General features: G+C 36.6%; 1 protein-coding gene across 16 annotated transcripts in view; it reads left to right on the forward strand.

Annotated features, from left to right (window-relative positions):
* LOC105475486 (A-kinase anchoring protein 9) overlaps nucleotides 1-26,298 on the forward strand; it is a 172,792-nt gene that overhangs the window by 38,126 nt on the left and 108,368 nt on the right. For 13 of the 16 annotated variants that reach the window (XM_071094804.1, XM_011730759.3, XM_071094809.1 and 10 more), the window contains 6 exons: nucleotides 438-482; nucleotides 12,937-12,990; nucleotides 13,655-13,825; nucleotides 15,362-15,517; nucleotides 16,330-16,527; nucleotides 21,524-23,911. In XM_071094804.1, the coding sequence (XP_070950905.1) occupies nucleotides 438-482; nucleotides 12,937-12,990; nucleotides 13,655-13,825; nucleotides 15,362-15,517; nucleotides 16,330-16,527; nucleotides 21,524-23,911 (3,012 nt within the window). The remainder of the gene's footprint in view (nucleotides 1-437; nucleotides 483-12,936; nucleotides 12,991-13,654; nucleotides 13,826-15,361; nucleotides 15,518-16,329; nucleotides 16,528-21,523; nucleotides 23,912-26,298) is intronic. The other 3 variants (XM_071094815.1, XM_071094805.1, XM_071094810.1) reach the window with 1 other exon arrangement.

Consider the following 26,298-nt stretch of genomic DNA (forward strand, 5'->3'; position numbering starts at 1 on the left):
GTACACAATTTAAAACTTATGAATTGTTTATTTTTGGAATTTTCCATTTTAATATTTTCTAACCACAGTTAACCATGGGTAAATGAAATTATAGGAAGCCATACTATACAGAGGGGGCTACTGTATGAGGATTGAAGAATTTTGTCTTACTTGGTACTTTTGGCTTACAAATGATATGTATATGAGACCCTGTATGAAAGTACCTCTTGATACTTTTATATTTAGAAAAATGCCTATGGGTACATTTTAGTTGCATTATTTTGCCATTGTTATTTATAATTAAATGAAAATTTTAAAGATTTGAATAATTTTTACTAGTTTTTCAGTGGCATTTTATATGACTTTTCTATCATATGTTACCAATAGCAATGACTTAGTAAAGTATGATATTTAGCACAAAAAGTCATAATTATATTTGGTTTTTATTTTTGTTTTAGCTGGAAAGTGAAATTTCAACCACAGCAGATGACTACAGTTCAGAGGTAAGACTAAATTATATTGATTTCTAATATCATAAATAAACATATTTTACATTATTATTGAAATTATTGATTGTTGCTACTTGATTTCTTGTCACTCATACTTCTCTTGTATTTTTATAAAGGTAATGTTAAGTGACTAGCACCTGAGGATTATGTATTACTGACTTTTTTTTTTCGGATTGTTAGCTAAGGTCTTAAGTCTGGTTGAATAGCTTGGTGTCTGTTTTAGTTTCTGGAAAGTATTTGATACTGGGTTTCTTAGACATGTGACTATTACAAGGCATCCATATTTAGCACAGTAAAAATATCAAAATTTTTTTGAGACTTTGGATAGGATATTTCATTTTGAGTAATGCTTTTTTATAAATGCTTGAATTCTAGTTAGTCATATGAACTTGTTTATTGAAATTAATGTTTCAGTAGTAGTTTTTACTTTAGGTGATCAAGGTATTTTTCCACTTTAGGAAATACCTTCTTTATGTGTTGGCAAAAGTATATGTCATTTTGTTATCTTTTTCTTACTCTTTTAGATGTGATTGTCATTTCTTTACTCCAGAATTTGAGGAGACTATAAACTATTCTGTTCTATGAATGGTTTAGCAACTCTGTGTATTCAGTAAGTCTCAATTTATTGTAGGTTTCTAATAGGAAAAAAAAACCCTCCATGTTCTTAAATGAACATATTACTGTTTTAGATTGCTTATAGCAATAAAAACTGCTACTTTAGAAGTTAATGTGTTTAAAAGTTGGAATATACTTACTAGTAATCTGGCCAGGAAAATAATTAGCCAACATTAAATAAATACATTGGTGCCTGATTTAGGCTTAAGTTGCCTTATGGGAAGTATCTTGATTTAAAATCACTGCTTACAATTCAGAGTCTGCTTTTGTGACTTTAAATTTGGGGCACATATAGTTGGCCCATATCCCTGGGTTCTGCATTTGAGGATATGACCAACCACAGATAGAAAATATTCAGAAAAAAAATTAAAAAATAGCAGTACAACCATAAAAAATATATAACATTTAAAAATACAGTATAACAACTAAGTACATAGTAATCTTAGAGGTGATTTAAAGTATATGGGCAGATGTCCACAGGTTGTATGCAAATACTATGCCATTAAGGGTCTTGGGCATCCATGATTTTAGTATCCTTAGGGGAGTTCCTAGAACTAATTCCCTTGAAGACACCAAGGGATTATTGCATTTGAAAACCTTTTTTCCTCCATAATGCTGTAATTTTTAATAGCTTGTATTTCTTTTTTTTTTTCCGAGAGGGAGTCTTGCTCTGTCGCCCAGGCTAGAGTGCAGTGGCGTGATGTTGGCTCACTGAAACTTCTGCCTTCTGGGTTCAAGCAATTCTCTGCCTCAGCCTCCCAAGCTGGGACTACAGGCAGGCGCCACCACACCCGGCTAATTTTTGTATTTTTAGTAGAGACGGGGTTTCACCATCTTCGCCAGGCTGGTCTTGAACTCCTGACCTCGTGAGCTAACTGCCTCCGCGTCCCAAAGTGCTGGGATTACAGGTGTAAGCCACAGCGCCTGGCTATAGCTTGTATTTCTTGATTGAAAGTCTTAGATGCTTTGGTGCTTAAACTGCCTGTATCTTTGGTGGCACCCCAGAGTTCCACAAAGTGCATTTTTATCTTTACACTAAAGTGAATGTTTTTTTATACGCTAGTGACTGTAGGTCAGACCATCCCATATATGCCCATGAAATTTGGTTAAAATTTGTGTAGCTGTTTTCTCACATTGAGATAATAGAGCAAATTTTAATTTAATTTTTTTGTCATTCTAAGTATTATTTTATGTATGTATATGTATGTATTTATTATACTTTAGGTTCTAGGGTACCTGTGCCCAACGTGCAGGTTTGTTACATAGGTATACATGTGTCATGCTGATTTGCTACACCCATCAACTTGTCATTTACATTGGGTATTTCTCCTAATGCTATCTCTCCATCCCGACAGGCCCCCATGTGTGATGTTCCATGCTCTGTGTCCAAGTGTTCTCATTGTTCAATTTCCACCTATGAGTGAGAACATGTGGTGTTTGGTTTTCTGTCATTGTGATAGTTTGCTCAGAATGATAGTTTCCAGCTTTATCCATGTCTCTGCAAAGGACATGAACTCATCCTTTTTTATGGCTGCATACTATTCCATGGTGTATATGTGCCACATTTTCTTTATCCAGTTTATCATTGATGAGCTTTTGGGTTGGTTCCAAGTCTTTGCTATTGTGAATAGTGCTGCAGTAAATACATGTGTGCATATGTCTTTATAGTAGCATGATTTATAATCCTTTGGGCATATACCCAGTAATGGGATCACTGGGTCAAATGGTATCTCTAGTTCTAGATCCTTGAGGAATCGCCACACTGTCTTCCACAGTGATTGAACTAATTTACACTCCCACCAACGGTGTAAAAGCATTCCTGTTTCTCCACATCCTCTCCAGCACCTGTTGTTTCCTGATTTTTTAATGATCGCCATTCTAACTGGTGTGAGATGGTATCTCATTGTGGTTTTGATTTGCATTTCTCTGATGACCAGTGATGATCATTTTTTCATGGTTTTTTTTTTTTTGCATAAATATCTTCTTTTGAGAAGTGTCTGTTCATATCCTTTGCCCACTTTTTGATGGAGTTGTTTGCTTTTTTTTCTATTGTTATTATTATTATTATACTTTAACTTCTAGGGTACATGTGCACAACATGCAGGTTTGTTACATAGGTATACATGTGCCATATTGGTTTGCTGCACCCATTAACTCGTCATTTACATTTGGTGTTTCTCCTAATGCTATTCCTCCCCCTCCCTGCCACCCATGACAGGCCCTCGTGTGTGATGTTCCCCGCCCTGTGTCCAAGTGTTCTCATTGTTCAATTCCCTCCTATGAGTGAGAATATGTGGTGTTTGGTTTTCTGTCCTTGTGATAGTTTGCTCAGAATGATGGTTTCCAGCTTCATCCATGTCCCTACAAAGGACATGAACTCATCCTTTTTTATGACTGCTTAGTATTCCATGGTGTATATGTGCCACATTTTCTTAATCCAGTCTATCATTGATGGACATTTGGGTTGGTTCTAAGTTTTTGCTATTGTGAATAGTGCCACAATAAACATATGTGTGCATGTGTCTTTATAGTAGCATGATTTATAATCCTTTGAGTATACACCCAGTAATGGGATCACTGGGTCACATGGTATCTCTAGTTCTAGATCCTTGAGGAATCGCCCCCCTGTCTTCCACAATAATTGAACTAGTTTACACTCCCACCAATGGTGTAAAAGCATTCCTATTTCTCCATATCCTCTCCAGCACCTGTTGTTTCCTGACTTTTTAATGATCGCCATTCTAACTGGTGTGAGATGGTATCTCATTGTGGTTTTGATTTGCATTTCTCTGATGACCAGTGATGATGAGCCCATTTTTTCATGTGTCTTTTGGCTGCATAACTGTCTTCTTTTGTGAAGTGTCTGTTCATATAATTTGCCCAATTTTTGATTGTTTTTTTCTTGTAAATTTGTTTAAGTTCTTTATAGATTCTGGATATTAGCCCTTTGTCAGATGGGTAGATTGCAAAAATTTGCTCCCATTCTGTAGGTTGCCTCTTCACTCTGATGGTGGTTTCTTTTGCCGTGCAGAAGCTCTTTAGTTTCATTAGATCCCATTTGTCTATTTTGGCTTTTGTTGCCATTGCTTTTGGTGTCATTTTGTGCCATTGCTTTCATGAAGTCCTTGCCCATGCCTATGTACTGAGTGGTACAGGCTAGGTTTTCTTCTAGGGTTTTTATGGTTTTAGGTCTAACATTTAAGTTTTTAATCCATCTTGAATTAATTTTTGTATAAGGTGTGAGGAAGGGATCAAGTTTCAGCTTCCTACATATGGCTAGCCAGTTTTCCCAGCGCCATTTATTAAATAGGAAATCCTTTTGCCATTGCTTGTTTTTGTTAGGTTTGTGAAAGATCAAATGGTTGTCGATGTGTGGTGTTATTTCTGAGGCCTCTGTTCTGTTCCATTGGTCTATATCTCTGTTTTGGTACCAGTACCATGCTGTTTTGGTTACTGTAGCCTTGTAGTATAGTTTGAAGTCAGGTAGCATGATATCCCCAGCTTTGTTCCTTTTGCTTAGGATTGTCTTGGCAATGCGGGCTCTTTTTTGGTTCCATATGAAGTTTAAAGTAGTTTTTTCCAATTCTGTGAAGAAAATCATTGGTACCTTGATGGGGATGGCATGGAATCTATACATTACCTTGGGCAATATGGCCATTTTCACGATATTAATTCTTCCTATCCATGAGCATGGAATGTTTTTCCATTTGTTTGTGTCCTCTTTTATTTCATTGAGCAGTGGTTTGTAGTTCTCCTTGAAGAGATCTTTCACATCTCTTGTAAGTTGGATTCCTAGGTATTTTATTCTCTTTGAAGCAGTTGTGAATGGGAGTTTACTCATGATTTGGCTCTCTGTCTGTTATTGGTGTATAAGAATGCTTGGGATTTTTGCATATTGATTTTGTATCCTGAGACTTGGCTGAAGTTGCTTATCAGCTTACAGAGACTTTGGACTGAGACAGTGGGGTTTTCTAAATATACAATCATGTCATCTGCAAACAGGGACAATTTGACTTCCTCTTTTCCTAATTGAATACCTTTATTTCTTCCTCTTGCCTGATTGCCCTAGCCAGAACTTCCAACACTATGTTGAATAGGAGTGGTGAGAGAGGGCATTGGTGTCTTGTGCCAGTTTTCAAGGGGAATGCTTCCAGTTTTTGCCCATTGAATATGATATTGGCTGTGGGTTTGTCATAAATAGCTCTCATTATTTTGAGATACGTTCATCAATACCTAGTTTATTGAGATTTTTTAGCATGAAAGGCTGTTGAATTTTGTTGAAGGCCTTTTCTGCATCTATTGAGATAATCAAGTGGTTTTTGTCATTGGTTCTGTTTATGTGATAGATTACATTTATTGATTTGTATATGTTGAACCAGCCATGCATCCCAGTGATGAAGCCCACTTGATCATGGTGGATAAGGTTTTTGGTGTGCTGCTGAATTCGGTTTGCCAGTATTTTATTGAGGATTTTCGCATCGATGTTCATCAGGGATACTGGTCTAAAATTCTTTTTTGTTGTGTCTCTGCCAGGCTTTGGTATCAGGATGATGCTGGCCTCATAAAATGAATTAGGGAGGATTCCCTCCCCCCCGGCTTTTTTTTTGTGGCAGAGTCTCACTCTGTTGCCCAGGCTGGAGTGCAGTGGCGCGATCTCAGCTCGCTGCAATCTTAGCCTGCAAGGTTCGAGCAATTCTCCTGCCTCAGTCTGCTGAGTACCTGGGACTACAGGTGTGCACCACCATGCCTGGCTAATTTTTTGTATTTTTATTGGAGATGGGGTTTCACTATGCTGGTCAAGCTGGTCTCGAACTCCTGACCTCATGATCTCTCCACCTCGGCCTCCCAAAGTGCTGGATTTACAGGCATAAGCCACCTCGCCCGGCTGATTGCCCCTTTTACTGTTGATTGGAATAGTTTCGGGAGGAGTGGTACCAGCTCCTCTTTGTACCTCTGGTAGAATTTGACTTTGAATCCGTCTGGTCCTGGACTTTTTTTGATTGGTAGGCTATGAATTATTGCCTCAATTTCAGAGCCTGTTATTGGTCTAATCACAGATTCAACTTCTTCCTGGTTTAGTCTTGGGAGGGTGTACATATCCAGGAATTCATCCATTTCTTCTAGATGGAAAAAATGGGACCTGCTGAGCCAGGCACGGGAGAGAATCTCTTGGTCTGCCAGTTTCTAAGACCATTGGAAAAGCGCAGTACTGGGCAAGAGTGTCCTGTTTTTCCAGGTACAGTCTGTCGTGGCTTCCCTTGGCTAGGAAAGGGAAATTCTCTGACCCTTTACACTTCCGGGGTGAGGCAACGTCCCACCCTGCTTCAGCTCGCCCTCCATGGGCTGCACCCACTGTCCAACCAGTCCCAGTGAGATAAACCAGATACCTCAGTTGGAAATGCAGAAATCTCCCGTCTTCTGTGTCGATCACGCTGGGAGCTGCAGACCGGAGCTGTTCCTATTTGGCCTTCTTGGAACGGATCCTTACAAATTTTAATTTTAAATATTGATTTGAAAAGCTAAAGAGATCAAAAGATGGTGATTTTCAGGTTTTCTTTAGAAAAATGTGAATTAATAATATGAGAAATTCTTGTTATAATAAGACAGTCTTCAGCTAAATTTTTTAAATTAAAAAACTGGTGAAGATTATCAGGTTCTGAAAAATGTACTGAAACTATTTATCTGTGATACCTAGTAAATACAATGTGTTTTAAGGTAAGGTACAAATAGTATTTAAATATAAGCACGACCAATAAAACTTAGAACAGTATTTATCATTCTTGTTGACCATAGCTCGTGGTGAGAAATATATTTTACATACATGTTTGTAATTTCATATATATATAGTTACATATGTTTATAGTTGTATACGTGAATAATTATATATGAATAAATATGTACATGTGCATACTTTTTTTCAAACAAGTTCTTGGAAAGATACTTATTCTTACACAGTATGACATAGCTTGTGATAATACTGTTTCTTGTTAATGTTGGTCAAAAAAACTAAATTGATGAGCTGTCTTACCGTGTGGAATAAACAGTAACTTAGAAGATTACATTGAAAAAAGATAATTATGGGCCTGGCATGGTGGCTCATTCATGCCTGTAATCCCAGCACTTTGGGAGGCCAAAGTCGGAGTTTGAGACCAGTTTGACCAACATGGTGCAAACCCATGTCTACTAAAAATAACAAAAATTAGCTGAACATAATGGTGCATGCCCGTAGTCCCAGCTACTCAGGAGGCTGAGGCAGGAAAATTGTTTGAATCCAGGAAGTGGAGGTTACAGTGAGCCGAGATAGCGCCATTGGACTCCAGCCTGGGCAAGGATGAAATTCCATTTCAAAAAAAAAAAAAGAAAAAAGATAATTATGAAATAATTTTTGACAGATTTGACCTGGTTTGAATCATAACCCTAGTAATATTATATGTGTTATGTATAGATTCACAATGGATTATACTTCGAGAAATTTATAGATTCACTATGTCTAGAGAAAACATAGAAGTAAAGTTGATCGTTGGTGAAATGTTTGATATGTGTCGTCAAAATTGCTAAGATGGATGCTAGTTGGATCTATGATGCTGTAGGCTAGTTTTGAGGCTTGAATTCCTCCATTTAATAATATTAGACTGGCTTGACTGAACTAGAATTACAGGAAACTTCTAAGCCATATCCACATATTCAGGAGGCGGAAGAATCATCAGTGGACCAAATTTATAACCTGAGAAATAAATCTCATACTGTAATAGTTTTTATATTGGAACTTTTGTGGAATTATCTCTCAATAGCACACCTAAAAAATGAGATTTATTGGCTGGGCATAGTAGCTCACACCTGTAATCTCTGCACTTTGGGAGGCCAAGGTGGGAAGATCACTGGAGCCCAGGAGTTCGAGACCAGCCTTGGCAACATAGGGAGATGTCATCTCTACAAATTAAAATAATAAAATAAAATTAGCCAGGCATAGTGGCGAGCACATGTAGTCCCAGCTACTTGGGAGGCTGAGGTGGCACCACTGGCACTCCAGCCTCGGTGACAGAGCAAGACCCCATCTGAAAAAAAAAAAAAAAAAATTAGGCGATAGTGTGTGTCTGTACTCCCAGCTGCTCAAGAGAATGAAGTAGGAAGATCCCTTGCACCCAGGAGTTTGAGGCTGCAATGACCTAATGATCACACCACTGTACTCCAGCCTGGGTGACACAGTGAGACTTTGTCTCAAAAAGAGAAAGAGAGAGAGAAAGATTTCTGGGCAGCATGTAACATCATAACTTCACTGCAATGACATATTTGCAAAGTTTAATAATCTTGGGAGATCTAGATTGTATTTGAGTATTCTAAAATTTTGAAAGCAAGTAGTTTTAATCATAGACCACATAATTGTCTTGTATTTTGCCTAAATATGACTGTCGTTTTTCTGGTAAATAGGGCAATAAAATGTAAGAAAAGAGCAGGGGGACTTTGGAGCCAGAAAGTCCTGTTTACATACTTCATCACCTTTGAGCTCTATGAACCTGGGCACATCACTTAAACTCTGAAATACAGTTTGTTTTATTATTATTATTATTATTGTACTTTCAGTTCTAGGGTACATGTACACAATGTTCAGGTTTGTTACATAGGTATACATATGCTATGTTGGTTTGTTGCACCCATCAACTAGTCATTTACATTAGGTGAAATACCATTTTTTGAACTGTAAAATGGGGGACGATAATAATATCTACCTGACAGGATAGTTGCGTACCTCACAAACTAGTTCACAAAATAACCTTGAGAATGTTTAATACATGATTGGTATACATTAGACATTCAGCAAAGCGTGGTTTTTAAAATTGCTCATCACTTGAAGTATACTTTTCTTTACACTATGTTTTTATGAAATGAGTGATGAGGATTCCCTTAATAAATTGTTCTCAGAGGGATTTCAGGTTCTGATAATATTTGATTAGAACTTAGTTTGTAAATTGTATTTATTTAGGTATGTTGTGGGTTTAATGTTCTTGACTGCTGTGACTAGTACACTCATTGGGTTGGAAAACTGGTTCCATCTTAGAATTAGTCAAATAATTCTATTCCAAGATATCTTTTGTAGAAATATGTATCCTATTATGTACACTGGAGAAATCAGACTAAATGAAAGATACTCTTCTTACAAATTACATTATATGCAATCATCTTCAATTAATGAAGGAACATTTCATGTCCAGAATGCCATATTTACATGAATTGTTTTTGATACCCTTTGAGCAGGGTTATTTGGAGGAAGTTGGGAATACAGGCAATATAGAGTCAAGACAAGTAAATAAATATACTTGTCTTGTATAGGAAGATGAAATGATAGTAATTGGGTATTCACTTTATTATAGATTTCATCTGATTATTGAATACTTTTTAACGAAGTGCTTGTATGGTTTATGACATTTGTTTTAATCTCATTAATTACCTGATTCCAACTCCATGAGTCATTTAGGCACCATTGAACTCTTATAATTTTCATGAACTTTTATGAGCCATCAGATTTTTATTTTTTGTGAAAATATTCAGTAGTAATCTTTTTAACGTATATATTTCCAAATTAAGTATAAGAATAAGGCATTAATCATAAGTAAGGATGAGTTGTTCTTTTTTGTTTCATCAGCCTAGTGTTCACCACAAGGATGAGTTTTTGTGTGAAGGCCATTTTATAGTCACACAATGAAAGTTACCTTTCCTCTGATTCTTTCTGAATAACAATCTTGTTATGATGTGATACCTCTATAAAACATTTTAGAATTTGAAATGTACCTCACTTGTACTTTCCCAGATCTTTGAGTCGTCTGTGCAAATAGAGTAAATTTTTCTGTGAATGCAGAAGGAATATATTAACATAGTCTGTAGGTTAAATAACTTCGACAAATGCCACAGTAAAAAAGGACATTGAGAGAAGTTGAGCTTTTTTCTGCTGAAGGAGTCTGTTAATCTAATCTTCATGTGTCAAATCATTTATTTACTTTCACATGAAGTATGTATAGTGTTAGAAGTAAGTACAGTGTTAGAAGCCTAATTTTAGCAGAAGAGAAAAATACCCTTTAGATATCAATAAAATAATTATCTAAATTAAAAATAGAATAATTTATTGTTAACTATTAATGATCCTGATATTCTGTTAAGTGTTCCTATTCTAACTTTGGAATATAGTGTGTTTTAGTTTAGTTCTGGTGAATAATCTTTTATAACCAATTTATATGATGTTAAACTTTTCAAATTTATTAATATTGATAAGTTTTACATTTATTATAGCATAGATATGTTTTGAAAAACAGTCGTGTATTAATAGTATTTTAAGAATTCAATATATATGAGTTCAAGTATAACATTTGCTTGTCTGAATTAGAGAAAAATGAAACAGCAGTGGCTAAATAAAGTATTAGATGAAATTTTATAAACATAATTATTACAAACTGATAACTGATTCATGTAATACTGACATCATCACTCCTTAAAGGAATATTCATTGCTTTATATCATATTTGAAGAAGCAGTAGTCCCCTTATCCCTGTTTTTACTTTCTGTAGTCAACCATTACCTGAAAATATTAAATGGAAAATTCCAGAATAAACAATTCGTAAGTTTTAAATTGTGCCTTGTTCTGGGTAGCATGGGGAAGTCTTGCCACATCCCATTCATCCCACCCAAGATGTGGATCATCCCTTTGAACATACAGTAGATCCACACCATATACTCTGTCCATCTCGTATTCACTTAGTCTGTCTACCTTATCAGATCAAAAAAACATAGTGTACATGGAGTTCAATACTATTTATGATTTCAGGCATCCACTGGGGTTCTTGGAACATATCCCCTGTGGATTAAGGAAGATTACTGTATTCATAAACATCCATTTCGTTACACCAGTAGGCTACAGTAAAATATTTTAGAGGACACATCAGAATGCTTCATTTCAGGATCAAGGAAAGCTAATTGCAATTTAGAAGTATTTAATTTGAAAGTTATTGCAAATGGCTTGATACTAATAATCTTTTCTTCCAATTAAAAATAAATTTTTTTAGAGACGTTCTCAGTATGTTGCCCACAGTGGAGTGTGGTGGCAATTAATGGGTGTGCCAGTAGTGCCCTATATCCTCAAACTCCTGGGCTCAAGCAATCCTCCTGCCTTAGCCTCCCTTGCAGCTGGGACTACAGGCATGCACAACTGCACCTGTCTTATTGATATTAATAATCTTAATAGAGTTAGTACCCCTGCCTTCTAATAGTTTTCACCAATTGCAATATTGTTTTACCATAGAATTTTTTTTTTTTTTTTAATTTTAGCTTTGCTTTTCGGAAATTGTCCTTAGCTGGGTGCAGTGGCTCATGCCTGTAATACCAGCACTTTGGGAGGCCAAGGCAGGTGGATCACCTGAGGTCAGGAGTTTGAGACCAACTTGGGCATGGTGATGTTCACCTATAGTCCCAGCTACTTGGGAGGCTGATTCTCCTCAGGCAGGAGAATCACTTGAGCCTGGGAAGTGGAGGTTGCAGTGAGCCGAGATCACACCACTGTACTCCAGCCGGGGCAACAGAACAAGACTTTTTCTCAAAAACAAACAAACAAACAGAAAACATCATCCTTATGATAAAGGCAAAATAATCAAACTCTGATAAAGAACACTTGGTTAGGATTTTTACTTTTCAAAGTGTTGTGGCCCATGTGGATCTAAACCTGTTTCTGGGCCTGTCTATCCTATGCTTTTCAACAGCAATAAATCCATTATCTTGGATTCCTTTAACATAGAAGTGTGAATAATTAAGATTTGGGAGATACATAGTTGGTTTTGGCACTGTTAAGGGGGAAAGAGGATTACTAAGTGGATTAGTTGATCTTTAATTTCTCACTAGGTCAACCCTGAAGACATATTCTGTTATTTTCCTTCCTCCTACCAAAAAATATCTGTGCTAGAGATTACTGCTGGAGATGGGCAGTCATATGTTATAGAAAATCTCCATGGCCGGGCGCGGTGGCTCAAGCCTGTAATCCCAGCACTTTGGGAGGCCGAGACGGGCGGATCACGAGGTCAGGAGATCAAGATCATCCTGGCTAACCCGGTGAAACCCCGTCTCTACTAAAAAATACCAAAAACTAGCCGGGCGAGGTGGCGGGTGCCTGTAGTCCCAGCTACTCAGGAGGCTGAGGCAGGAGAATGGCGTGAACCCAGGAGGTGGAGCTTGCAGTGAGCTGAGATCCGAGATCCAGCCACTGCACTCCAGCCTGGGCGACAGAGCGAGACTCCGTCTCAAAAAAAAAAAGAAAAGAAAAGAAAATCTCCACATGGGTCAGTGTTGGCATAGCTGTCATAGTACTAGCCCCAGAGGAACGTTCTTGAGGGAGTGTTCTTACCTGTTTATCTCCTCCTGCCACTTACCTTGCTCATCCACTTCAAGACATTTCTACCAGTAAATTGTTTTACTTGAAAATGAATAGGGCTTAATAAAAAAAATTATTTAAACTATTTTAAGGAAGGCTTTCATAGAAGAGGATTTACTGAGGTTTATACTTCTGAAGAGCAACAGAAACTGCACTTAGAACTTTAATTCTCTTAAGTGAAAATGTATATATGTAGTTCAGTGTCTTCTGCATTGTAAGCACTCAGATGTGTGAGGAATGATTGACATTTGAAATGGTCATTATGTCTCTTAGATATTTTAAATTAATCTCTGTATCTATTTTTGCCAATGATGCATTTTCCCTAGGAATAAAAGACATACACATGAATACAGTTAACAGAAATATTGTTAGCTAAATAAAATTATGTCTAAGATCATAATATATCAGGAAATTGTTTTTATACAGGTAAATGGTTGCAGTTTTGTGATGAAAACAGGAAAACCTACAAATTTATTAAGGGTACGGTATTTAAAACTACTCGTGATACTAATGTTGTATACTATTTAAAATCATCTGGCTTACTAACAAAACTTTTTCCTGCATGTACTTCTTTCTGTGTGTGATTTCAAATTAATTTTAATGTTTACTAAAACAAAGTTATCTACCATTTATTATAAAACTCAATTGTAGACCAGGCATGGTGGCTCACATCTTTAATCCCAGCACTTTGGGAGGCTGAAGCAGGTGGATCACTGAGATCAGGAGTTCGAGACCAGCCTGACCAACAAAGTGAAACCCCATCTCTACTATAAGTACAAAAATTAGCCAGACGTGGTGGCAGCCACCTGTAGTCCCAAGCTACTTGGGAGGGTGAGACGAGAGAATTGCTTGAACCTGGGAAGCAGAAGTTGCAGTGAGCTGAGATTGCGCCACTGCACTCCAACCTGGGTGACGGAGCAAGACCCTGTCAAAAAAAGAAAACTCAATTGTAACAGAATTTGCGGATAGCCTGTTTATATTCTTGAGGTAAATGCCATGTTAACAAAGTAGGTTGCCATACTGTAATCTTTCAGGTGGTGAGTGATGTTTTAAAGTGGACCTTGCTGTGGATTTCAGTATTTTAATCTCTCTCCCTAAGGAATATTGCTAGTACTGAATTCTTTAAAATCTTGGATTAATTTAGGAAGAAGAATTTGGTGTTGATGATTCTTATTCTGAACAAGGAGCACAGTACAGTCTGACTCACCTAGAGATGATGGAAAGTGAGTTGGCTGGGAAGCAGCATGAGATTGAAGAGCTAAACAGAGAGCTGGAAGAAATGAGGGTTACCTATGGGACTGAAGGACTGCAGCAGGTATGTTTATTTTCTATGGCTTTTGATTTGCTACTCACAAAAACAGAAACAGGAACTGTGAATAATAGTGGTCTTTAAAGATGTTTTTTTCTTTATTTTTTTTTTAACTTTTTGCTTTTTTTTTTTTTCATACAGGGTCTTGCTGTCTCCCAGGCTGGAGTGTAGTGGTGCAGTCTCGGCCCACTGCATCCTCTGCCTTCTGGGCTCAAGTGATCTTCCCACCTCAGCCTTCTGAGTAACTGGGACTATAGGCATGCATTAACACACCCAGCTAATTTTTTGTAGAGACAGGGTGTCACCTCAAATTCCTGGACTCCCCTTGGCCTCCCAAAGTGCTAGGATTACAGGCGTGAGCTACCGTGCCTGGCCTAAAGAAGGGGGTTTTCAAATGGTAACTTAGTGGGACACAGTGGCATACCCCTGTAGTTCTAGTTACTCAGGAGGCTGAGGTGGGAGGATCGCTTGACCCATGAGTTCAGGTCCAACCTGGGCAACATTGAGAGTCCCTGTCTCTTAAAAAATCAAACAGAAAACTAAATGGTAACGATATCACTTACAATTTTTGTTCTTATACACAGCATAAATAACCCTGCTTAAAAGTAGGATTTCATTAACAGGGTTGATATAACACAGACTCTTTTTTAACTTTATGATAAATCACTTTAGTAAGACAGATTTTTTTGTAATCAGCCTGAGAGAAAATTATGGTGCAAACCACATCAAAATATAACTTAAGTCCGTTAAGAATGTCAGCAAGTTGGGCATGGTGGCTCATGCCTGTAATCCTAGTACTTCATGAGGCTGAGGCAAGAGGATAACTTGAGTCTAGTAGTTTGAGACTGGCCTGGTGAAAATAGCAAGACCCCGCTTCTACAAAAAATTTAAAAATTAGCCAGGCATAGTGGTGTACGCCTGTAGTCCTAGTTACTTGGGAGGCTGAAATGGGAAGATCACTTCAGCCCAGGAGATTGAGGCAGTAGTGAGCCAAAATCACACCACTGCACTCTAACCTGTGCAACAGAGCGAGACCCTGTCTCAAAAAAGAACAGAAAAACAATGTCAGTGGGTCCTTGTAAGTAACCTCTTGTGGTTAGACTAACATCTGTGGTTAGACTGCCGTAACTATCTATGGCAGTCAGTTATGAAAACAAGGTGAAATAGGATGTTGATGAGGATGACAAAATACATTTCAGTCTCATCCTCTTCAGAAACAAGTTGGAATTAAACATGTCTAGGGTGATGTTGCCTGGGAACAGATTAGGGGCACCCCTAAATATAAAGGCACTTGTCCTTCTATAAGTAAATATATGGATTAGTCAGATCAAATATAATTTTTTCCTTAGTTCAGATAAATTTTTTGAAGTTGATTTGGAAGCACCAATTTCTATAAGTTAATAGTTTTCAAATGTGGAAAAGACTGCTTACAAAATGTAAGAATTCTGCCAATGTGTTTTGAATTCTTATTTTGAAAAAGTTGCCTGTAATAATAGTCAATTTAAAAGAAAAATAAATCTAGCACTTACTATTTTCTTTTAGTTACAAGAATTTGAAGCTGCCATTAAACAAAGAGATGGCATTATAACCCAGCTCACTGCTAATTTACAACAAGCAAGAAGAGAAAAGGATGAGACAATGAGAGAATTTTTAGAGTTGACAGAACAGAGTCAAAAATTACAGATTCAGTTTCAGCAAGTAAGTGTTACTAATGCAACAAAATTCATTAGTTTTTTAGTAATGAATTTTAAAAATTCAAGAACAAATCTAAATTTGTTGAAAAGCCATTTCTTATATCATGTATGAAAAATTAGTGAATATGTGTTGCTATGTTAACCAGGAATTTAATTCATATTTCTTAAATGGTTTTCTACTAATATTTCCTTTGTATTTCCTCCCTGTCTCTATTTTGAAATCTTACAAATCTTATAAGGTTGATTGAGGGTATTTCTGCAGAAATTAACCTGTAGTCACATCCTACCTTTGCCAATTCTGGTATGGTTTATTTTAGTTAGGTTCTAAATGATAATAAGACTAAATATATTCCATTTTCTTTTAATTAGAGCCACAAGAATCTAATTGCATTAATCAGAATTTCTGATGGCAAGTAGCAAAACAATTTGAAATAGCTGAAGCAAAAGGGAGGTATTTAGTGTAAGGATTCAGGCTGTTTCCAGAATCCAAGGGCAGAAATACAACCAGGCCTCTGAAAGGGATTGGAACTACAAACTGGAAAGCCACGGAGAATTTGGGAAGTACTGTCTTTGAGGCCTCACTTTTCTTCCCATATCTACCTCAGTCTCAGGAGACCTAGCTTCTCTGCTGTATCATGGAAAAGATAATTTTATTGGCTCAGCTTGGGTATACCTATCTAGTTAGCCAAGGTAGCATGTTTGCTAGGGTCTCAAGCCTGCAAAGTTCCCAGAGAGCTATTGCAGGCACACCCCAAAGGTGTATATTCCCTAATACAGTCACTTCAGAATTTAACATTTTGAGGTTTCTATTTTCAGTTGCAGGCTAGTGAAACTCTGAGAAACAGCACTCATAGTAGCACAGCTGCAGACTTACTACAAGCCAAACAGCAGATCCGCACTCATCAACAGCAGCTTGAAGAACAAGACCACTTACTAGAAGATTATCAGAAAAAGAAAGAAGACTTCACAATGCAAATTAGTTTCTTGCAAGAAAAAATTAAAGTATATGAAATGGTATGTTTATTTTAAGGAAGTCAGCTAACTGGTAGAAGCTTTACAGTTTAAAGTTTTTTATGCAAGTGGCTTTTTTTGTTAGGCACATGAATCACAAAATTTCATAATTAAGCTCTTTGTGTAATTTATTTCAAAAGCAAATGGGAATCTCAGTAATAGAGTTTTTAAGATAATAGTCATTACTGAGTTCCCTAAAAGTGATCAACATATGTTAAACTGAATTAGCAGGAAAATCTGAATTTATAACTATAGTTTTTTTTGTCATTTATAATTATTTCCACTTATTTTAGCCATGGTTGTGAAATTCAGAAAATATTTTCACAACCGAAAGAAATTTTATGGATTTTAATGAGAAAAAAAATCGAATATAGTCAGTTCTCTTTATTTACATAAGTTATGTTCCATAGACTTAAGTTTCTGGGAACACTTATTTAGCAAATAAGTTCTCTGGTGGGGGGTTGGTGGAGGAAGTATGTGTCTGTGTATGGGTGTGTATATTTTACATATATGTATACCACATTTATTATAATCTTAAATCATAAAAACTACTCATCCTGGAAGATTGTTTCTTTATTTTTTAAAAGAGAAATCAAGGTTCAGAAGTGACTTGCTTGAGGCTGCCCCACTAACAGGTGTCAGGCTGGGATTCAGATCCTGTCAGTTGCCCCAGAGCTGGAGCTTCCTATACTATACTGCACTGCCTCGGGTCCTCTCCATCCCTCTGGTCCTCTCTATAAGGGATGAACAAGGCAGTGTGGTCACCTTGTTTGACCTCAGCTAAAAGTGTATGTCCAGTAACTCAAATTTTTTGTCACTCTGTGCATACCTACAAATGACTGAAAGCACCATGAGCATTGATTTGGGTGTTACAAATAAATTTTTGCAAGAACTGACAAATATGGAATCTGCAAAGAATGAGGATGGATTGTACATGCTATATAATACTTTTTATAAACTTTGGAGGTTCTTCTGCAAGATGTTGAGAAATTACCAAGACAAGAATATTGTTTGGATAATAATAATAGTAGTAATTAGCATTTATTAAGTGCTTACTGTGTAATACACAGTATTCAAAGCATCTTACACATATTAACTCATTGAATCATCACCGTAGGCCTGTGCAATAGAAGTACCATTATCACTCCTATTTTCTAAATGAGGACACCAAGACAAAGCAAGATGAGGTAAATTGCTCTGGTATACACAGGTAATAAGTTGATAGAGCCAGATTTCAAATCTAGGTTGTCTGACTCCAGAGACTGCTTTTAAATAATAGGGAGTGTACAAATTGGTGACAATGATATTATGAAAAATACGTGCTTTACAACTATAAGGTAATTTAAAAGTAATTAGGTAAGTGTTTACAGAACACCTATTTTTGTAGCAGGCCCTTGAAAGAAATACAGTGAGGCTTAAAGTGTGCCCTTTTCTTCACTGGAACTCATAGATTAGTAGGAGAGCTATGGCATGTACAAAGGACACCACAAAACCAGGATAAATGTGGGCCAAAAGTGCTTTGAAAGTTCTGAATAGGTCTGGCTTCATGAGGGAAGAGATTCAGGGTAGGCTTTAGTGGAGGAGTTTCTATTTCAGTTAAGTTTGTAAGTTGGAACACCCCCTTTTTAATTGTATTTTGTTTCCCCAGCAGTTGGTCTAATGCATAGAACATAGTAGCTACTCAATACTTACTTCGTAAGCAAGTGGATAAATTAAGGATCTCAACTGATAGAAATGGGGAGAACATTTTAGACAGAGTGTGGAGTAGGCATAAAGACTTAGGATGAAACGTTAAAAATCAGTAAGGATCAAAAAATGGTGTAATTTATCTAGAAACAGTAGTCTTTGAAGGTTAATCTTTCCAGGAGGTAAGAGTAGAAGGATAATCTAGGGCTCGGTGAGAAGAGCCTGGAGATTGGATTGTATTATATTTACTCTGTGGGCCATATAAATTGAGATTATCTAAAATTCAAGTAATTCATTTTTGTAGGGGGAATAACCTTTGTTTATTTGAATGTAACAAGAATACTTTTATCAATCTGTTTTTCACTATATACATATTTTTAAAATTTTTATTCTTAAGAAAATGAATCCCCCCAAGTAATAGTTCTATTGGCAGCTGAGGCATTAGGGTCAGCTAAGGCATTAGGGTCAGAAATGAAATGGTCTTTGTTCCCTAGACCAGTGGTCCCCAACCTTTTTGGCACCAAGGACCAGTTTCATGGAAGACACTTTCTCCACAGACTTGGGGGAGGAATGGTTTGGGGATGACATCAGGCATTAGTTAGATTCGTATAAGGAGCTTGCAACCTAGATCCTTCACATGGACAGTTCACAATAAGGTTTGAGCTCCTATGAGAATCTAATGCTGCAGCTGATCTGACAGAGGCGAGCTTACTGCTCGCTTACCTCCTGCTGTGGAGCCCAGTCCTTAACAGGCCCCAACCGGTACTGGGTCCGCAGCCTGGAGGTTGGGGACCCCTTCCTTACACAACTGTGTCGATGATCAAAAGCTCATTCTCATTGTCCTAATCCTGCAAACTTCCTATCGTGCCATAGCATATTATTCCCCACCATCTCAGGTGTATTTCCAAAAGATAGTGTATTCAACCACAAGGCTTTTTTTTTAAGACCACAAAATATAAGTGGTTTAAAACCGTGTACTTTGAAATGAGTGACACTAAGAAAAATAAACCACAAGTTTGTGTTGTTTAATGGTTGAATGAAGAATTATTGTTGGTTGTTATTATATCAGGTGTTGGACAATTTTGAATTAAATGATACTGTTTTATGAAGACCCCCCTCCCTTACCGAAATCAGGAAACAGAAAAGTTAGATTTTATAACATTAACATTTTTCAAACTTAGTTACTTATTTAACAGTTTAACTGGAATTGACCACCATGAACCGATTTTACTTTCTCATAGGCTCCAAATGTGTTATAGATTTCTTTCTAGTATGTAAATATATTATACTTGTATATATTAATAGTGCAGTAAGAATAAAATGCCTTAATAGATGATATTTTATTTTAGCATATTCTGTGAGATAGAGGAAATAATATTATCTTTGTTGTACGGATGAAACACTGGGATTCAAGGAGATTAAACTGATTTACTAATATCCTGTTGTAGTGCAGAGTTTGAAGTAAGAAGGCTCAGGACTTGGTAATAACATGGTAATATTGGATGGGATATGTGATACTAAGACAAAAGCTGATAGAATTTTGCCCAAGAGGCTGCACAGGATAACATTCATTGCCTTGGTTAATTTGTATAGTACAGAATCTGGCCTTCAACTTGTAGGTTCAGAAGTCTGATTTTTTTTTTTCCCCTGTCAACTGAGACGAGCTACCTCAGAAGTGAACTCAGATTTTCCAAGTTCACGAGACTAATTTTTTTTGTTTGTTTTGAGACAGAGTCTCGCTCTGTCTCACAGGCTGGAGTCCAATGGTGAGATCTCAGCTCACTGCAACCTCTGTCCTCCAGGTTCATGTGATTCTCCTGCGTTAGCCTCCTGAGTAGCTGGGATCACAGTTGCCCACCCTCACACCTGGCTAATTTTTGTATTTTTAGTAGAGACGGGGTTTCACCATGAGGCTAATGTTTAAAGCTTGAATAAGATTATTAATTTACAATGAGAAATCATTATCACAGGGACCTAAATATTTCAAGTTCATTGGATTTTTATATTATTTCCATGGGCAGATGAATTTTAAAAGTCAAATAATAATTATGAAGTTAGTTAGTGACCATGAGATCAAAAGGTTTTAGAGGAATCACATGTTCAGGGGCATTAGGCTGAGATAACCTGATCTATCTCTCTCACAGTAGGAATGATCATGCCTATAGATGGGAATTCTTAAATGCTGTTTGCTACAAGCCCTGATGTTCCTTTCTACGTTAGGTAATGTTTTTTCTAGAGCGACCAGAATTCTCAAAGGCTGTATTTGAATGGGCACTGCCAACATTTCCCTCTGAGGCTTTTCTTTTTCTCAGCCTTGACGTTTCTTCTTTAGATAAGTTAATACATTCATTCAAGGCACCTTTGAGTCCTGTTTGCCTGGGACTCCTGTCTCCTTAAAATAATTTTACTTACCTACTTATGTTCTGATCCATTCTGTAGATTTCATGTATTTATTTGTCTTTGAGACTATAGCCCTCTGTTACTTACAGAAGCAACTAAGTTACCGAAGCAAAACTTTGACCGAGGGCCTCTGCTTGACTTTGTCATGCTGAAGTAATCACGATAACAAATATGCCTTGGCCTGTGTCTGCGCTTAGCCTTGTCTCCGTTCCAGAATAGAATCCCAAATAAGAACTGGGGGAGAGTATCTGCTTTGCTTTCAAAATTCTGTTTAAACCAAAAGTTTAGGACCAAGTTGATATGCCATAAATGGTATAGTTGTCTTAGATGTCACTTGAGGTTCAACCTTTTAAGCATTGCATATCTCTAAATTTCTGACTGACAAGAGCCCAGGACTGAAGTTAAGACAGACCATTAGGAATCTGTTTTTGTTGTTTTTCTTTTCCATAGCCCTTGCCCATGACACACATTGAAGTCACCAGAATACATGTGAGGAACTTTGATTTGTTTTTATCTTTCTGAATGTGTTTAGAGTATATGCAGTACTTTAGCTATAGAGAATACTAAATATTTAGAATGTTGATCAGTTATTAAGAAAAATGAGAATATAACAGTTTGGAGACATCTAAAATCAGACTGGGTTTTTAAACTAAAACTTTTAATCACAGAAATGTTAAGAGAAATTTCTTCTAAGAAGGCCATAACTACTGTAGTGTTTGTTCACAAGTAGTGTTGGGTACACGAGTTCTAGGTCTCATTATTGTGGAAAAAATTGAGGGGCAGGACCAACATTTACTTTTTGTAGAATTTTTTAAAAAGGAAACTTCTATCAATCTTTTGGTAATGAGATGAAGCGGTATAATTTGCCAGAAGCTAAAAATGCCATCTTACATTTTCATTTTTTTCCCTAAAGGAACAAGATAAAAAAGTAGAAAACTCAAATAAAGAAGAAATACAGGAAAAGGAGACAATCATTGAAGAATTAAACACAAAAATAATAGAAGAAGAAAAGAAAACTCTTGAGCTAAAGGATAAATTAACAGCTGCTGATAAATTACTAGGAGAATTACAAGAACAGGTTGTGCAAAAGAACCAAGAAATAAAAAATATGAAATTAGAGCTGACTAATTCTAAGCAAAAAGAAAGACAATCTTCTGAAGAAATAAAACAGTTAATGGGGACAGTCGAAGAACTTCAGAAGAGAAATCATAAAGACAGCCAGTTCGAAACTGATATAGTACAACGAATGGAACAAGAAACACAAAGAAAGTTAGAACAACTCCGAGCAGAGCTGGATGAGATGTATGGGCAGCAGATAGTGCAAATGAAACAAGAATTAATAAGACAACACGTGTCACAGATGGAGGAACTTAAAACACGGCATAAGGGAGAAATGGAGAATGCTTTAAGGTCATATCCAAATATTACAGTTAATGAAGATCAGATAAAGTTAATGAATGTGGCAATAAATGAACTGAATATAAAATTGCAAGATACTAACTCTCAAAAGGAAAAACTCAAGGAAGAACTAGGAGTAATTTTAGAAGAAAAGTGTGCTCTGCAGAGACAGCTTGAAGACCTTTTTGAAGAATTGAGCTTTTCAAGGGAACAAATTCAGAGAGCTAGACAGACAATAGCTGAACAAGAAAGTAAACTGAATGAAGCACAAAAGTCCCTTAGTACAGTGGAAGATTTGAAAGCTGAGATTGTTTCTGCATCTGAATCCCGAAAGGAACTAGAATTAAAACATGAAGCAGAAGTTACAAATTATAAGATAAAACTTGAAATGTTAGAAAAAGAAAAGAATGCTGTGTTAGACAGAATGGCTGAATCACAAGAAGCTGAATTAGAGAGGCTGAGAACACAGCTTCTATTTAGTCATGAAGAAGAACTTTCCAAACTGAAGGAAGATTTAGAAATTGAACATCAAATAAATATTGAAAAACTTAAAGATAATTTAGGCATTCACTATAAACAGCAGATAGATGGTTTACAGAATGAAATGAGTCAAAAGATAGAAACCATGCAGTTTGAAAAAGACAATTTAATAACTAAGCAGAATCAATTAATTTTGGAAATTTCGAAGCTAAAAGATTTACAGCAGTCTCTTGTAAATTCAAAGTCAGAAGAAATGACTCTTCAAATCAATGAACTTCAAAAAGAAATTGAAATACTCAGACAAGAAGAAAAGGAAAAGGGTACACTTGAACAAGAAGTTCAAGAATTACAACTTAAAACAGAACTATTAGAAAAACAGATGAAGGAAAAAGAGAATGATCTTCAAGAAAAATTCACACAACTTGAAGCAGAGAATAGCATTCTTAAAGATGAAAAGAAAGCTCTTGAAGACATGTTGAAAATACATACTCCGGATAACCAAGAAGAAAGATTGATTTTCATAGACTCCGTTAAGTCCAAATCCAAAGACTCTGTCTGGGAAAAAGAAATAGAAATACTTACAGAGGAAAATGAGGACCTCAAACAGCAATGTATTCAGCTAAATGAAGAGATTGAAAAACAAAGGAACACTTTTTCATTTGCGGAAAAAAACTTTGAAGTTAACTATCAAGAGTTACAAGAGGAATATGCTTGCCTTCTCAAAGTAAAAGATGATTTAGAAGACAGTAAAAATAAACAGGAATTAGAGTATAAAAGTAAGCTTAAAGCACTTAATGAAGAGCTTCATTTGCAAAGAATAAATCCAACTACAGTGAAAATGAAAAGTTCTGTCTTTGATGAAGACAAAACTTTTGTAGCAGAAACATTGGAAATGGGTGAGGTTGTTGAGAAGGATACAACAGAACTCATGGAAAAACTTGAGGTAACCAAGCGAGAGAAATTAGAGCTGTCACAGAGACTAGCTGATCTTTCTGAACAATTGAAACAGAAACATGGTGAGATTAGTTTTCTAAATGAAGAAGTTAAATCTTTAAAGCAAGAGAAAGAACAAGTTTTATTGAGATGTAGAGAGCTAGAAATCATTATTAACCACAACAGGGCAGAAAATGTACAGTCATGTGATACTCAAGTAAGCTCCTTATCAGATGGAGTTGTGACTATGACAAGCAGGGATGCTGAAGGATCAGTTTCTAAAGTAAATAAAAGTTTTGGTGAAGAATCAAAAATAATGGTGGAAGATAAAGTTTCTTTTGAAAATATGACTACTGGAAAAGAAAGTAAGCAAGAACAGTTGATTTTGGATCACTTACCATCTGTAACAAAGGAATCATCACTTAGAGCAGCTCAACCAAGTGAAAATGATAAACTTCAGAAAGAACTCAATGTACTTAAATCAGAACAGGTATGTTTACTTATTTACATTTGGTAAAGCACAATGAAAATGTACGTTTCGGCCAGGCGCAGTGGCTCACGCCTGTAATCGTAGCACTTTGGGAGGCCAAGGCTGGCAGATCACAAGGTCAGGAGATCAAGACCATCCTGGCTAACATGGTGAAACCCTGTCTCTACTAAAAACACAAAAAATTAGCTGGGCATGGTGGCGGGTGCCTGTAGTCCCAGCTGCTGGGGAGACTGAGGCAGGAAAATGGCGTGAACCCAGGAGGCAGAGCTTGCAGTGAGCCAAGATCGTGCCACTGTGCTCTAGCCTGGACAAGAGAGTGAGACTCTGTCTCAAAAAAAAAAAAAAGAAAAAAAGAAAATGTACATTTCACACTAAGGCTTCACCTTCATAAAACATAAATTCATATCCTTAGAAGAGAATGAAAATGAACCCTCTAATGTAATTTTAACTTGAGCCTATCATTTATTTATCATTTAAGTATTTTTTTTAAACCATTGTTGACTTTCTTTCAATCTATGTTGCATATTCTGCTTAGGAAATAAAACACACTAATGGATTCAGATTTTCTTTGGAAAGACAAGAGTTTGTATAACTTTGTGGAGAATCTCAGCATTAGAAAAGTTACTAATTTCATTTTATAATTTTTGTTATAATCTCAAAGATTTGTTTCAGTTTTTATTTCATAGTGATGTTTTCAAGTCTCCACAACTGAAAATGAACTCCTAAGCTTTTTAGTAGTCTTTATAGTTGTTAGGTGGTTATGAAATTATATTTTCCTGGAAGAAAGAAAACCCCTTGATTTAAGTCCTAGAGTTTTTTCAGAATCTTTGTTATACCTGAAGGGAAAAAAACAGTATTAACTCTAAATATAGTTAAAGAATTATATGTATATAATAACAGATCACTCCTGATAATTTATATTTGCCAGATACTGATATTAAAATAACAGGAAAATTCTGCTATCTACAGTGTAATGATGCTAACTAAAGTTTTATGTGTTTCTTCATTTATCTAACAAATGTTTATTGACTCTCTTGGCAAGTACGAATATAGTGGCCAACAAGAGAGAGGTTTCTGGTCTCAAAGAACATGTATTTTAGTCAGGGAGGCAGGTGATAAATGAAACAAGTAGGATAGTTAGAAATAGTGATAACGTCTATGAAGAAATAGGATAATGTGATAGAGAATGATGGAGAGAGGGTAATAACAACATTAAATATGGTGGTCAGGAAAGGTCTCTAGGAGGAATTGACATTTGAACTGAGATCTGAATGACATTGAAGCTCTAAGTAGAGCAATTGTAAAGACATGGGTAAGTTTAAAGAACAAAATGAAGGCCTGTGTAGTTGAGTTTGAGAGAGCAAGAGAGTGGAAGAAGAGTTTGAAGGAGAAAGAGACCAGACCTTGGAGAATCTTACAGACTTTGGAAGTCATTGGAAAATTTTCTCTTTTTATTCCTAAATATATCATATTTGTGATCTTATATCAAATGTCGAGATATTTTATATTTATGATTTATATCAAATGTAGAGATATTTTATATATTTAATTGCCTAAATAGCGTCAAGAAATTCAAATTGCTTAACAGTTTTGTTTTTTTTTTTTTTTTTGAGACCGAGTCTCACTCTGCCACCCAGGCTGGAATGCAGTGGTGTGATCTCAGCTCACTGCAACCTCTGCCTCCCAGGTGCAATCAATTCTCCTGCCTCAGCCTCCTGAGTAGCTGGGATTACAGGCATGCGCCATCACGCCTGGGTAATTTTTGTACTTTTAGTAGAGACAAGGTTTCACCATGTTGGCCAGATTGGTCTCAAACTTCTGACCTTAGGTGATCCAACAGCCTCGGCCTCCCAAAGTGCTGGGATTACAGGTGCGAGCCACTGCGCCTGGCCAAATTGCTTAACTGTTAGTGTTCTGTTAAATGTCTGGAATTGTTTTCAAAACCATAATGTGTGGCAGTTACTTGTGAAAATGTCACACATCTTTTAATTTTTTTTAGAAAGCATTTTTGGAAGAAGACCTGCATTTGACCCTGAGCTGTCAAAATGGTCAAATTTTCTTAGTAAGAATTCTAATTTTCTTTTTTTTTTTTTTTTTTTTTTTTTTTGAGACAGGCTCTCACTGCTCTCCAGACTAGAATCTCATGGTGCAATCACAGCATCCTGCAGCCTTGACCTCCTGGACTCAGGTGATCCTCTCACTTCAGCCTCCTGAGTAGCTGGGATTACAGGCATGCACCACACACCCAGCTAGTTTTTTGTATTTTTTGTAGAGGCAGGGATTTGCCATGTTGCCCAGGCTGGTCGCAAACTCCTGGGCTTAAATTAAACGATCTTCTTGACTTGGCCTCCTAAAGTGCTGGGATTATAGGCATGAGTCTTTGTCCC

Source organism: Macaca nemestrina, chromosome 4 (assembly GCF_043159975.1).
Source record: "Macaca nemestrina isolate mMacNem1 chromosome 4, mMacNem.hap1, whole genome shotgun sequence".
Taxonomy (NCBI): domain Eukaryota; kingdom Metazoa; phylum Chordata; class Mammalia; order Primates; family Cercopithecidae; genus Macaca; species Macaca nemestrina.